This window comes from Petaurus breviceps, unplaced genomic scaffold, assembly GCF_028583685.1.
Source record: "Petaurus breviceps papuanus isolate PSGF00001 unplaced genomic scaffold, PetGlider_PUasm1.0 90903, whole genome shotgun sequence".
NCBI classification, from domain to species: Eukaryota; Metazoa; Chordata; class Mammalia; order Diprotodontia; family Petauridae; genus Petaurus; species Petaurus breviceps.
In genome coordinates, this window is record NW_027187376.1 from 18,652,526 (window position 1) to 18,666,343 (window position 13,818).

General features: G+C 41.5%; 1 protein-coding gene across 4 annotated transcripts in view; it reads left to right on the forward strand.

Annotated features, from left to right (window-relative positions):
- Positions 1-13,523, forward strand: part of ICA1L (islet cell autoantigen 1 like) — a 64,868-nt gene extending 51,345 nt beyond the window's left edge. For 2 of the 4 annotated variants that reach the window (XM_069075340.1, XM_069075343.1), the window contains 3 exons: positions 6,611-6,868; positions 8,360-8,458; positions 10,449-13,523. In XM_069075340.1, coding sequence (XP_068931441.1) covers positions 6,611-6,868; positions 8,360-8,458; positions 10,449-10,567 — 476 coding nt within the window. In that variant the 3' untranslated portion in view covers positions 10,568-13,523. The remainder of the gene's footprint in view (positions 1-6,610; positions 6,869-8,359; positions 8,459-10,448) is intronic. The other 2 variants (XM_069075342.1, XM_069075341.1) reach the window with 2 other exon arrangements.
- Positions 13,524-13,818: the final 295 nt, after the last annotated feature.

A 13,818-nucleotide genomic window follows, 5' to 3' on the forward strand; every position in this document is an offset into this window, starting at 1 on the left:
AACAGTTAGCCTTAAACTGTAGATAGAGATATAGAGAATTGATCCATGTATTGACCCACTCAATCAAACAAGCATTTTAAAAGTTGCTGTTATGTTGCAGAGAAACTGGTGAGTCATGGGAGAGGATAATTGATGGCTATGGATGCTGAGGAGGGATGAAGGCTATGAAGGACAGAAGGATAACATCTAGCACAAACTTTCCCCTGTTTGGCACTTCCCTTACCCTGTGGCTAGCAATCTCCCACAAATCCTGCTGCTCTTATTCTTGTGGTTTGAACACCCAACATCTCTTTCTTCTTTGGTGACAGTCCCTTTCTCCGGCTACCTCTCCCGCATTCCCATTCCTATGCAGTTCAGCTCCAGAACTTTTCAGTTCCTTTCCTTTGCCGCTTTCCACTGTGCCCTCTGAAACTCACCACCTGTTATTAACCAGCTTCCCTTTATCCTACCCCTCTTCCTTTCATCTTCCATTATTCACAGAAACTTGTTTCCTTCTAAAAACATCTACCACTTGCCAGACTTTCTTTTTCCTACAGCTCTAGCACAGAAGGACTCAGAACTGAAACACAGTACTCCAGAAGTGGTCTGATCAGAGTAGAGTATCATCACTTTATTTCATCAGTTAGTCAAGAAGCATGTATAAATGAACTCTCAGCTGTGCTCTAGGAAGTAGGGCTGCAATCTAGCATCAGGGATCTAAAGACAACCCCCCCCCCCCAAACCAAAAAACAAAACAGTTCCCTCTCTCTAGGAACTCCCATCCTAGGAGGGGAGACGACACACACACACACACACACACACACACACACGAGTGGACAGAACCTAGAAGAGGATGCTTTGATGGAGGGTGACACTTAGTTTTATACATTTTAGAGGTACTCACAGAGCACCTGGGTGATGTTCAGGAGACAGTTGGAAACAGAGGTTATTTCCTCAGACTAAATATGTCCAAAATAGAATTCCTCATGGTCTTCCTCCCATACTTGCTCCTCCTTCAGACTTCCTAGTTACTGTTGGACAGTACCCCCAAACCCACAGTCACTCAGAACTGTAATCTGGGAGTCACCCTTGATTCAGTTTTCATCTTCCTCACCCCTGCATTCAGTCGGCTGTGAGTCTTGTAGATTTTACCTTTATAACATCTCTTGAATCCATTCCCTTCTTTCTGCTCGTATGGTCCTTACTGTCAGTCAGTCCAGAATGAAGCATTTGCTATGTGTCAGGTACTATGCTAAGCTCTGGGGACAGAAAGAAAGGCCAAAATGTGGCCCTTCCAGGAGCCCACATTCTAATGGAGGGGACCACATGAAAAAGCTTGTATGTATAAGTTCTTTACAGGATAAATGGTAGATCATCTCAGAGGTAAGGAAGTGGTAGGGATGTTGGCAGAAGGAAGAAAGAGAGACCAGCCAAAGGTGGGACTTGAGCTGAGTGAGACCGAGGTGAGGAAGGAGAACATTCCACGCATGGGTAGAGTGATGGAGGGATGGGCTGGGGGTCAGCATTTCTGGAGTGTAGAGTGCATGGAGGGCGGTAAAGTACAAGGACACTTCAAAGGTAAGAGGGAACTTAAAAACCGAACAAGGGGCTTCATGTTTGACTCTGGAGGTATTAAGGAGCCACTGAATAAGAGGTGGGTGGGGACGTGGCCACTCACACCTGTGCCTTAGGAAAATCACCTGCGCCCCTGAGGATGGATTGGAGAATTAAAGCAGGGAGACCAACCAGGAAGCTACTGAGATAGTCCAAATGTGAGGTGATGGAGGCCTGGCCCATGGCCTCACTTGTGTGAGAGGGGAGAAAGGCAGGCATCTGACAGACATTATGAAGAACAGGAAAGAACAAGACGTAGCAGCAGATTGGGAGTATGCTGGATTATAGGTGAGTCGAGAATGATGCTAGCATTACAAGTCCAGGTTCCTGGGAAGATAATGGTGCCCCTAACAGCATCCAAGAAGTTCTGAAAAAGAGAGGGTTTGGGGAAAAAGATAATGAGCTCTGGTTTTGACATGTTGAATTTCAGACAATCCAGTTTCAAAGATAGCCAAAGGACAGGTGGTGATGAGAGATTGTAGCTCAGGGGAGAGGTTAGAGATATAGATATGGGAATCATCTGCATTGAGGTGATTCTTGAAACCATGAAAGCTGATTATAGAACCATGTGAAATCATATAGAGCAGGGGTGGGGAACCTATGGCCGCGAGGGCACATGTGGCCTTCTAGGTCCTGGGGTATAGCCTTTTGACTGAGTCCAAGTTTTACAGAACAAATCCTTTTATTAAGGGGATTTGTTCTGTGACATTTGAATTCAGTCAAAGGGCCGCAATTGAGGACCTAGAGGGCCACATGTGGCCTCAAAGCCACAGGTTCCCCACCCCTGATATAGAGGAATAAGAAAGAGCTGTGAAGTACTCTCATATTTAGTGGACATGACCTTTGGCCTTGCCAAATACTCAGCCAAGGGGACTGAGGAACAATCAGACAGGTTCTTTCCATCCTCTTACTGAGGGAGGAAGGAAAAAAGGAAGGAAGGAAAGAAAGTGAGTACTTATTAAGCATTTACTGTGTGCCTGACCCAGTGCTAAGCACAGGAGATACAAGTACAATGTCCCCGCTCTCAAGATTACCTTCTAATTGAGGAAGACCACACATAAGAAGGGAGCTGAGGGGGTAGGTGGAGACAAACCTTCTGGGGCATGGCTCTGAAATCTGGGAAATTAGGAACAGAGCTGAGAGGGAAAGGAAGACTGACCAGCTTTACCCCTTCCACAAAACAGAGGTGTCTGCAAGGATTCAGCCATGAGAGATAGGGGCGGGCCTTAAGGAGAGGCAGGCACACCAGGGTAAGAAGATTGCAGGGAAGGTCGGATGTTCCAGGGTGAGAAAGCTTGAGGCTCTGAAGGAGGTTAGAGGATGAGACAGCAGCAGAGGCTGGTTCTGAAAGTCCAGAAAGTCAGGGCCAGGAAGGGAATGAAGAGAGAACCAGGAGGAAAGGTTAGAGAGGAAATAGTATCAGGAGAAGAGGGGCATGGGTGTCAGATATTATAGAGAAGTTAAGAAGGATGAGCATTGAGACAAAGCCATTAGATTTGGCAATTAAGGGATCTTTGCTAACTGTGGAGAGAGCAGTTTCAGTCAAATGATGAGGCCAAAAGGCAGACCACAGAGGATTTAGATTCAAGCGAGAGAAAAGGAAGTGGAAGCACCTCATGTGGATGGTTTTCGACAAGAGGTTGGCCACAAAGAGGAGGCAGCATAGAGGATATCTAGCAGGAAGGATGGTTGGACCAAATGAGGGTTTTTTAAGATTGGGGGAAGATATGGGCAGACACTGAAGGCAACAGGGAAGCAGCCAGCAGGAAGGAATTGGGGGTGATAGTGAGTACAGTTTTCTGCAAAGGATGAGATCAAGGTTGCATGTGGAGGGGTTTGCTTGGCATGAAGAAGGCCACCTGTCTATATTAGGCAAGGGGGAATGAGGAGGTGAGGGGGAAGACCTCTGAGTCACGTGAGATGAGGAGGGGGGGAGAAGAGGGAGGTGAGTTCCAATGCTGAGTGGGTGGGCGCCATTGGAGAGGTAACATTTTTGTTGGTGAGAGCTAAATAAAGGACTCAGCATTTTCTCCAGTCTCTATTATTTCTCAAAATAAAACAAAACAAAAAGGAAAAGAAAAATCTTCGTGACAGACATAGAGCAACCAGAACTGAATTAGTCTACAAAATCAGCAAGAAGCACTGCGAGCTTGAGAGCATTACAGGTTAACACTGGAGAATTCTACCTATCTGTTTACATAGCTCTCTTCTTCCACCTGCCTCCACAGTCTAGCAGGGCCAGCAAAATAACTAACGGGCTTGTGGTTTGGAGCCTACTCAGAGACTTTCCTCCTGCTTCACAGTCTCTGCTAGTACCTTGTCCTGCATAGTATTCTGAGATCAGTGTGCAACAAGCTGAGTCCACTGACTGTGCCCAGCAATGTGAAAAGAATGGGAAACATAAAAGGTAGAAAACTGGGTTTCTGGATGCCTGGTGTGTCCTCTGGATTAAGGAAGTCAAAAGCTTCAGAGTTTCTTCCAGAAATGCCTACTCGACCCTCCTCCAACCCAGAAAAAAACATCTGATTCAGCCAATCAGAAGACTTGAGGAGTAGTGAAAAGATCTGAAATCACTGCCAAGAAGGGGCAAGGTCAGTCAGTTAGGGAGATGTAAAAGGTCTGCTTTGCTGCCAGGAGGACCCGCTTGAGATCTGGTAACAGATCTGTAGTGGTTTTGTGGTTTCCTCGGCAGCACCAGTATGAGCTAAGGTGGAGAATAGCAGACTAATTTGAAGTTGGGAGATTGGCAAGGCAAGATTGGTGATAGGACAAGGGTGTCGGGAGGGGCTTGAGCATGCAGGGTCAGCTAGAGTGACTCCTTTTGGTATCTCCGCATTCTCCCTCTCTACTGACTGCTTCTCCTCTTCCTATAAACACATTTCAGCCTACCAAACACATCTTTAAAAATCAAACCCAATCTTCTCTATTATTCTTTTTTTTTTTAATCAGTTGGGGTTAAGTAACTTGCTCAAGGTTACACAGCCAGGTGTTTCTGGGTGGGTGCTAAGTGTCTGAGCCCAGATTTGATCCCCAGGTCATCCTGACTCTGGGGCCGGTGCTCTTACTTGCTGTGCTACCTGGCCACCCCCTTCTCTATTATTCCATCTCCTTCCTTTTATTGTTGAAGCTTTTAAAAGAGTCGTTTACACTCATTGCTTTCACTTCCTCAACTTAACCCCTAACCATCTGGCTTCTGTGCTCTCAAAGATATACTGTGACTTATAAGTATTTGTTTTCTTTCCTGTGTTCCCCTTTTAAGCGATATGAATAGTCAGAACAAATTCCCACACTGACCATGTAAAAACATTCTGTGTCATTCTGTCTTTCCTCCATCGCTCTCAGGAGGTAGATAGCATTCTTCATTGGCTTTCTGGTATTGTTGTTGGTCATTGCATTGGTCAGAGTTCAAAGTGCTGTCTTTATATTATTATTGTATCAGTTGCTCACCTGGTTCTACTCACTTCACTCTTTGTCAGTGGATATGTCTTCCCAGGTTCTCTGAAGCCATCTCTTTTGTCATCTCCTGTGGCACGAAGATGTTCAATTACATTCATATCATATAGTTTGTTCAGCCATTCCTGTACTGATGGACACCCCTTCAATTTCCAGTTCTTTGCCACCACAAACTGAGTTACTATAAATATTTTGGGATATGGGTCCTTTTCTTTGTTTGGTCCCTTTGGGATCTAATTGTAATAGGGCATTACTGTAACAGAGGACAGATACAATTTGGCGACTTTTGGGGCATAGCTCCAGTTGCTTTACTGAATGGTTAGTACAATTCACAGGGATACCAGCAGTATTTTTGTACTTGTTTTCCTGCAGCCCCTCCAGTTTTTGTCACTTTTGTCCTTTTTATCAACTTTACCAATCTGGTTGGTATGAGGTAGAACCTCAGATTTGCTTTAATTTGCATTTTTCTAATTATTAGTGACTTGGAGTATTTTTTCTTATAGCTATTGATAGCTTGCATTTCCTTTTTAGAAAACTGCCTGTTCAGGGGCAGCTAGGTGGCGCAGTGAGTAGAGCACCAGCCCTGGAGTTAGGAGGATTTGGGTTCGGATCTGGCCTCAGACACTTGACACACACACAAAAGCTAGCCATGTGACCTTGGGCAAGTCACTTAACCCCAATTACCCTACCCTTCCCCCTCCAAAAAGCAAAAAAAAAAATAAAACTGCCTGTTCATATCCTTTAAAACCCTTTGTCATTTGGGGAATGGTTCTTATTTTTATAAATCTGAATCATTATATATTTTGGAAATAAAACTTTTGTCATAGAAACTTGTTGTAAAGGATTTTTTTTCTCCCACTTAACTTTTATTCTGAGCTACATGTAACCTTCTTAAACTTAATTTTATTTTTTTATTTAATTTTTTTTTTTTAAAGCAGTTGGGGTTAAGTAACTTGCTCAAGGTTACACGGCCATACTTCTGGGTGTGATGCTAAGTATCTGAGCCTGGATTCGATCCCAGGTCATCCCGACTGGACCGGTGCTCTTACTCACTGAGCCACCTGGCCGCCCCTTTAATTTTATTTTTTAATTGATGAAAATCTACCTTCTTACCCTCTCACCTCCCCCCACACACGGAAAAATAATTTTTAAAAAATCCTTTGTACTAAATATGAATAGTCAAGTAAAACAAGTTCCTGCATTGTCCATGTGACCCTGAGTTCATCACCTGGCAGGAATCAAGGCAGCTAAATGGGCTAATCCCCTGTCAAGAACTTTTGCTATTTGCCTCTTTGCATTTAGTTTCTTATATATTCAACAAATGAAGTTGGGAAGTTTGAAGTATTCTTGTTATTATGCTAATATTTAACAACTGATGGAAATGTGCTATTTATTGTTAAGCGTGTGTAGTTGTGATTTTTAGCAAACACCTCTCTAGCTGAGAATGCGCATGAGCATCTCAATAGCTTGAAAGTCATGATGCGGAGGTAGCCAATCTTTTCTTGCTCATTGTTTTGCTCTATATTTTCTTTCCTTTTTTCAACATTTTTTTCCCCTAAAATAGTTGCAAAAGATCTTCTTGCAGATTCCTTGGAAGGAGAGGATTTTGAGAAGGAATTCTCATTTTTGAACAACCTACTGAGTCCCAGCTCCTCAAGTCCTGGAGAATTTAACCAAGAATGCCCAAATGTCTGTGGGAGCCCCAGCACCCCTCTCCCTGCCCAGAACTCTGCTTCAGGAGCAGACGCTCTTGCCAAGTCATCGGGATTCCTCCCTTCACAACTCTTTGACCTGGGCCTCCATGCTGCTGGGAATTTCAGTAGTAAGAGTTTCAAATATATTTTGTTATATGTACATATGTATATATGTATGTTTGTATATTTGTATTTTTTGTATATTTATATACATTTTCATATATGTATATTTTGTTTCTACAAGCAAAACTGTGATGTGAGTCAATATGTATGAACACTTCTCAAGGTCATAAGAATTAACATTGCAAAACTTACAATCCTATATCGATCAATTTGTATATAAAATGTTCACTCCAAAAATCATTTGCTTTCCCCCATTTCTTCCTCATCATCCCCATAAAAAAACCCTAACACTGAGCTTCGGTTAGTTTACCTGTATCATTATCCTTGCACAGGTGGCCCCTAACTTACAAATGACCTCAGTTGTAACCTGTAACTCTCCCATGGGAGCTGTCCTGAAAAACTTGGAACTTTTAGACAATATAGGTGTGTGTGCCGGCATCCAGATATTTGTAGATCTTTTTTTTTTTTTTTTGCCTTTTGGAGGGCAGTTGGGGTTAAGTAACTTGCTCAAGGTTACACGGCTAGTTTTTTTTGTATGGGTGTTAAGTGTCTGAGGCCAGAACCGAACTTGCGTCCTCCTGACTTTGGGGCCAGCGCTTTACTCACTGTGCCACCTAGCTGCCCCACTGTAGATTAATTTTAATATGGAGTTTTTGAAGCTGTCAGTTCATAAAGAGCCACAATAATAAAGTAGAAACTCTAAAATTTGGGAAATTTCAGAGAGTACAGGGTTCAGAGGTTCAAGTATTAGAAAATAAACAGTCAGACCCTTGCCTTTCCCAAGACCACCTGTTGTAAGTGCAGAGCCAGGATTCCAACCCTGTTCATCTCTGGCCAAGGCCAGGGCTCTTTCCCCAATGCCGTCCCCCTGGAAAAGAATGATTCACCTCTCAGTGCTATGGCATCGTCCTGAATTTAGAAAGGCTATCACCAGCCTTCCTAAGGCACAGATGAGTAATGGAGTTGATTATTTTTGCCTTCTCTCAGCTATGCTGAGATAACCTTATTTTGTAGATGTGAAAACCAAGATACACACAGGTCAAGTACATTAAACTGTGGCAGAGATAGAGTAGAGCTTATACACACACTGCTGTATTAAATACAAGACAGTACTGTGTACTATCTAAATATTTTGTCATTTAGTCGTTTCAGTCCTGTCTGGCTCTTCATGACCCCATTTGGGGTTTTCTTGGCAAAGATGCTGGAGTGGTTTGCCATTTCCTTCTTCAGCTCATTTTACAGATGAGGAAACTGAGGCAAGCAGGGCAGTTGGCTCAGGGTCGCAAAGCTAGTAAGTTCCCCAGGCTGGATTTGAACTTGGGAAGAAGAGTCTTCCTGACTCTAGACCCAGCTCTCTGTCCAGTGTGCCCCCTAGCTGCCCAATAGAAATATTTTACTTTTGGAAAAAAAAAATCTTAGAGGATCTCCGATCTTTTTTTGTGTGTGTGATTTTATTTTTGTGTGTGTGTCTAACAATTCATTAATTTTTCTTTAAGGCTGGACCTCTCAGGGGGAATCAGTATTTTCTCTTTCACACACAGATTCTGATAACCAGCCTGTGCCTTCACAGAGTCAACCAAAGAAATCACCAATATGTAAGTCATCTTCTCTCACAAAAAGAAATAATGGAACTCAGATGAATATTTTTCAAGAGTACCAGTGGCCATGTGTTTTCCACATAATAGAATGCTTTCTTGAATGAAAAAGAGACTGTTGGGGGGAAAAAAAGCTATACCATTTGTCATCTTAGTGAATATTTAAAGTGAGTAGATGAGCTTTTCCCCCTAACTGTTGTACCTCAACCACTAAAGATCACTACCCCAGTCGCAGGTTAGCAGCCAGGGCCCAACATTTTGCCCACAAACAGGTTCTAACTGTTCAGTTTTCAGTGCATATTTAAATTAAGAAAAACCTCCAGTTTTTTGTCATGTCAGATGTTAGGGCTTTGAAAATATCCGAATAACAAGTTTCTAACCTGTACAGGGGACCGACCACAGCAGAAGATTATGTCTGGCAATAATATGTAGTGGTATTGGTAGCAAAATTGATTGCTGCACTAAGAATGATGCAGATAAGGGGTATTTATTTGCCTCTTAAGGTACATTCATTTTTATGGTCCAAAGTAATCCCTGTCAACCTTCCAGTCAAAGTAAGACAAGTTGCTCAAATAAAAAGGATTATGGACTAATATGAAGGGAAAAACAAGACAGTTTTAGAGTTTCAGGTAGGTTTGGAGTTGGCACTGAGTTGTAACTAAATGTTCGAAGACATAACAAAGTCCTCCAAGGACACATTCTGTGTCTTGCTTTTCTTCCATCTTAAACTATCTTCTGAGTTTCTGTTAAATATCTCTTTATAAATATACTATTGCCTATGATTTAGGTATAGGTATTAGCCTTAATCTTGAATCTTCCCTTTGTAATGTGTGGTATTATGCAAGCACTAACCTACCAAGGCAGTTCCTATCTCCCAACAGGGACTTTGTGCTTTTGTCTCGTTTCACTTTTATTTTTATACCCACTTTTGCAGTTTCTTAGGGTAGCCAGCAGTAAGTATAACCTAGAGGCCTTCAGTGAAATACAAAGTGTCTTTGGTGGCTTCCACCTTGACTCCCTGTCCCTCCTCCACTGCTGTCCACTCTGGCCTTCTTGATGCAAATGAGAGCCGAGAAGTGCAGTTAATGTCCCTCTTCTCGCTCCCCATGCCCTGGGCAGCCCAACTTGGATGCAGTAGGCCCATCCTCCATCGTCTTTCTCCTAGCCCAGGTTGCCTTCCTTCTGAGGAATCTCAGGTGGACACCTGGGGGTGGGGTAGGAGACCCTGGAGGGGGGTCCCTGTGCCCCTGGCAGTTTTCATAAATTCCCGGAGCCCTTTGTTGGTCCTCAGACCCTTCTGCACACTGGCCATTTTCCTCCCTACCTCTCCCCTAATGTAGTAGAAATTAGAGAAACATTTTCTAAGCCCAGAACTGGTTCTTCCACCTCCACCTCACCGTCCAACTGTCTCCTTTATTTTTTATCCCCAAGTTTTTGTTTTGGTTCTGAAATTTAAAAAACAAACCCTTTCCTGTCCTCCCATCTCAAAAGCCACTAAGCTTGTGGTGTCCTTCCTCATCCCCAGCCATTCCCTAGGTCTGTGTTGGGAGCGGGGAACACAGAATCCCAGGGGGTCTGCCTTCTACAAAATTCCTCCTTTCTTTAGCTCCCTCACCCTCACCTTCCAAGCTCTTCCCCTCCTGCCTGTCCTGCTCAGACAGAAAGCCATTCTGTATCTCTGCCAGACCTGTGCAAGCACTCCGTACATTGACAAATCTCTGAGAATGTTTCTTGGACTAAAATTGACAATTATATTCTACTGTGAGAAGTGCCATAGCTACATATTGTTTTAAAATCAGAGAAGAAGAAAGTACAGAAACTTAACACATTTGATAACTGGTATAATTGATAATTTATCTTGTTGTCTATACTTTCTTTAAATTAAAGGAAGCATCTCATTAGTATTTTTGTTAAAGTACTATCAAATTAAGATTATACTAAGATAGTAAACTGTATGTCTTTAAAGTTACTTTTGTTTTTTTTCTTACAGCTCCAGAAGGTGGAAATAATCAAGATATGTCAGCCTGGTTTAACCTTTTTGCAGACCTGGATCCCCTTTCAAATCCAGATGCCATCGGACACTCTGACGATGAACTCCTTAATGCTTGACTAGAATTACTAAGTAGACAGTTAAGTAGATAATTATAATGTCACGTCAGTGGCCTTGAGGTATCACATTTTGTAACATATTGCCTTTGTGGGAAGGAGCTCAGACTGTAATTCAGACACAAGCATGGTGTGTAAGAGTCAAATACTTGATGTCTAGCTATATAGTAAAGAGTTGTGTTGAAAGCACTAAGTTGGAACATCTTTAATACCTTGATTTTGTAATGTTTCCCGAAAATATGTGGAAAGTACAATAAGCCATTTTGAGTCAAAGATAGACATTTAAGCACTAAAATTCCCAAAGAGAAGGTAGTCATTCTCAATGAGGGTATATGCTTGTTTCCATGGAAACATTCTTTTTAGGACCATGTGGTGGTTTTGATTGTTTCATGAGCCCAGCCATTGTCTGGTGGAGTTCTGTGGGTGGATTAAGAGCCCTAGAACAGGCAGGTTGGTTTGTGGGCTTTAAAAAATGTAGTTTTGAAGAGCAGGGGCCTTGAATTCTATGTCAAAGTATTACTGAAACTGTGTGAACTTTGTTAATTTAAAACTAGACTAAAGACTTAACTCAGTCTGAAAGGATTCAGTAGAAAAGTAGTGCCTGTTTTTCTCTCCAGGGTCAAGTTTTCCTGTTGCTTAATTTTTTATTCTTTGAAAGGCAGGGGAACCTTTATTCTACTCAACTAAGAATATGGTTAAAATAGATTAGAGTATCCCAGATCTGGAAAACTCTTCCCATCTCACAGACTTATGATCTAGCCTTGCCCTGAACGTACTGGACCTGTTGTCACATGCAGTGTTTACATTCCAGAAGGGAAACAAAAAAAAAAAAAGAAAAAATGCTTATAAAAATAATACCTAAGCAGTCAATGAGAGAGTCTTCTGAGTGTATACTGAATTTGAGTTAAGCCTTATTCGTAAATAGCAGGCTCCTTTCAGATTTTTGCATGTATTATTCCCCTATCTTTTCCTGTGACTTACTTCAAGCCCTAAAAGCAGAAATACAAAACACAATTGGAATTAGGGAAATGGCTTAATTTTGCTTGTGGGAATGATTTTAGGTCTATAGTTCTTGTAACAATTTGTTGCAACCAAATCTTTCAAGTTTAGAGGCAAAATCTTTCTACTACTACTACTAGGGCACAGCAGTGTTAGTTTAGTGTGTGTGGGGGAGTTGATGAGCAGTGAGTGTGGAGTGGACAAGATGGCTTCTCTGTCATCATCTTCTGCTTTGTTCCTTTTTTTTCTTGTGGCATTCTTTGGTCCCAGGTTGTTGTTTTTTAACCTATGACTTTCTGGCTCTATTTTTTGATTCCCAACCTAGTATTCTCCCCTACTAACAACACCACATATGTTCACTATTGCTTCCATGTGTGCCTAGATCAGAATATGACTTAGGAGTCAAAGAGCCTTCTGCTGCAGAACATTTTTGGAAACTCAAGCCTTCACGTAAGTGAAGTCTTCACAATAAGCCAAAGCATATAACCAGTCCTGTTTAAAGGGCTGAAGCTGCCAAGGGAGGACCTCAGGGGGAAAAGAAAAGAGCTATTTTGAAAGAATAATATGGTGAACCCAGTGAGGTGTTGGATAGTATTATTTGGGGATTAAAAATATAGGTGGAAATAAAACAACATACTGGCAGAGGTTCTCATTTAAAAATACTTCCAAGAACTCACATTCATGTTGCTCAGTTGTTCCTATTTCTCCAAAAGAAAAGTGTGCTTTAGTTCTGATGGTGTGCACTTTTCCTTTTATGGTTTTGTACTCAATTACTATCCCAATGGAGCAAGCGGGGACGTCAGGAAACCACTGTTAAATTTTTTGGTGCTCTCAAACTTCATTGAACTGTAGGTGCTCAAAATAATGGCTGCTTTGACATACTTTAAGGAATGTTATCCTTAAGAAGGGTATAAAAACATCATATATAGTTGCATTTTTTCATGTGATCTTAAAAGGATTCTTCCTCCCCCTACACCCATGAAAAATGTCCATGTAATCTGAATAAGCATTGCCTGCTTCACTAGGAATCTAAGCAGATCCATTAAGATTAGGCATGAAAAACCATGTAGGGCATAAAGGACTCAATTTAAAAGCACTGCCTGAACTCCTTTGAAAACCTTACTTCCAAGTAGAGAATATTTCACTCTGGCTAAGCCCAAGACAAATAGTTTGAAAGCTAACTAGCATTTAGGATTTGACAACTAAATATACTACAAATAATCTAATAAAGCAAATAGATCCAGTGAGGGGCAGCAGACTTAAGAAACAGCTTAGTAAGCCATGGGATCGCTTTTTCCTCTCACTTCAGATCATCCGCTCACTAAAAGTCACTAAGCTCTACCATTAAGTTTTCTGAGTATGGGAAGAATATTCTTAGGGAAAAAAAAAATAACTCCTTACCATTTTATACTGATTGCTTGGGGAAACAACTCTCTTCCTCCATGTTTTTATACCAGAGAAGAATGGATTTATATTATATACAAGTCTAATGAATGGCTTCAGAACTGAACTGTTATCTATAGAGATCACATCCAGATCCACTAAAGTGGGTAAGGTACGTTAGGATCAGGATTAATGTAACTTTGTACTTTTTGAAATCTTTAATTATAGAATTTTATAGTTAGGAACTAATATTGGGAACTGAAACGTTAAGTGCACATTCAGAACAAGCATTTGCATTAGAAGTCATACTTTGTCCCAGTAGCCCTCAGCTGTCATTGGCACCATTACAGAGCAGGTCCTTGGAGGTGCTACTTGTACTTTTCTATACTAAACTCAGAAGATGACATTGCAGAAGAGGTGTCATCCCACTGTGTCTAGAGATTTATAGGACAAATTAAAATCTTGATGGTTTGTTTCTGTGTTATCAGGATTTTAACTAAGAAGCTTCACTAGGAGCTAAATTCACTGAATTCATGTAGTTATCCAATGACAATGAAAATAAAAATGGGGCAGTTGATATTTTTGTGAGACTGATTCTTTCAAGACTCAAGAACTGGAAAATTTGTTTCTTCATTATAAATATTCTTGGTTTTAAAAGATCACACATTGTTTCTGAACCTATAAACACTGGATAATCAAAGTTTATCCTAAAGGGCCATATCTGGAAAGGACTTTAAAGGACTATGCAAAACCAGGACTTTCTCAGGGGCAACATGACCTGATTTATTGGTGGTGGACCAGGATCAATCCTAGTTGCAGCTAATCTACAAAAAGCTTCCCTAAAGATGGCAGTCTTGTACTTACTTACCTTG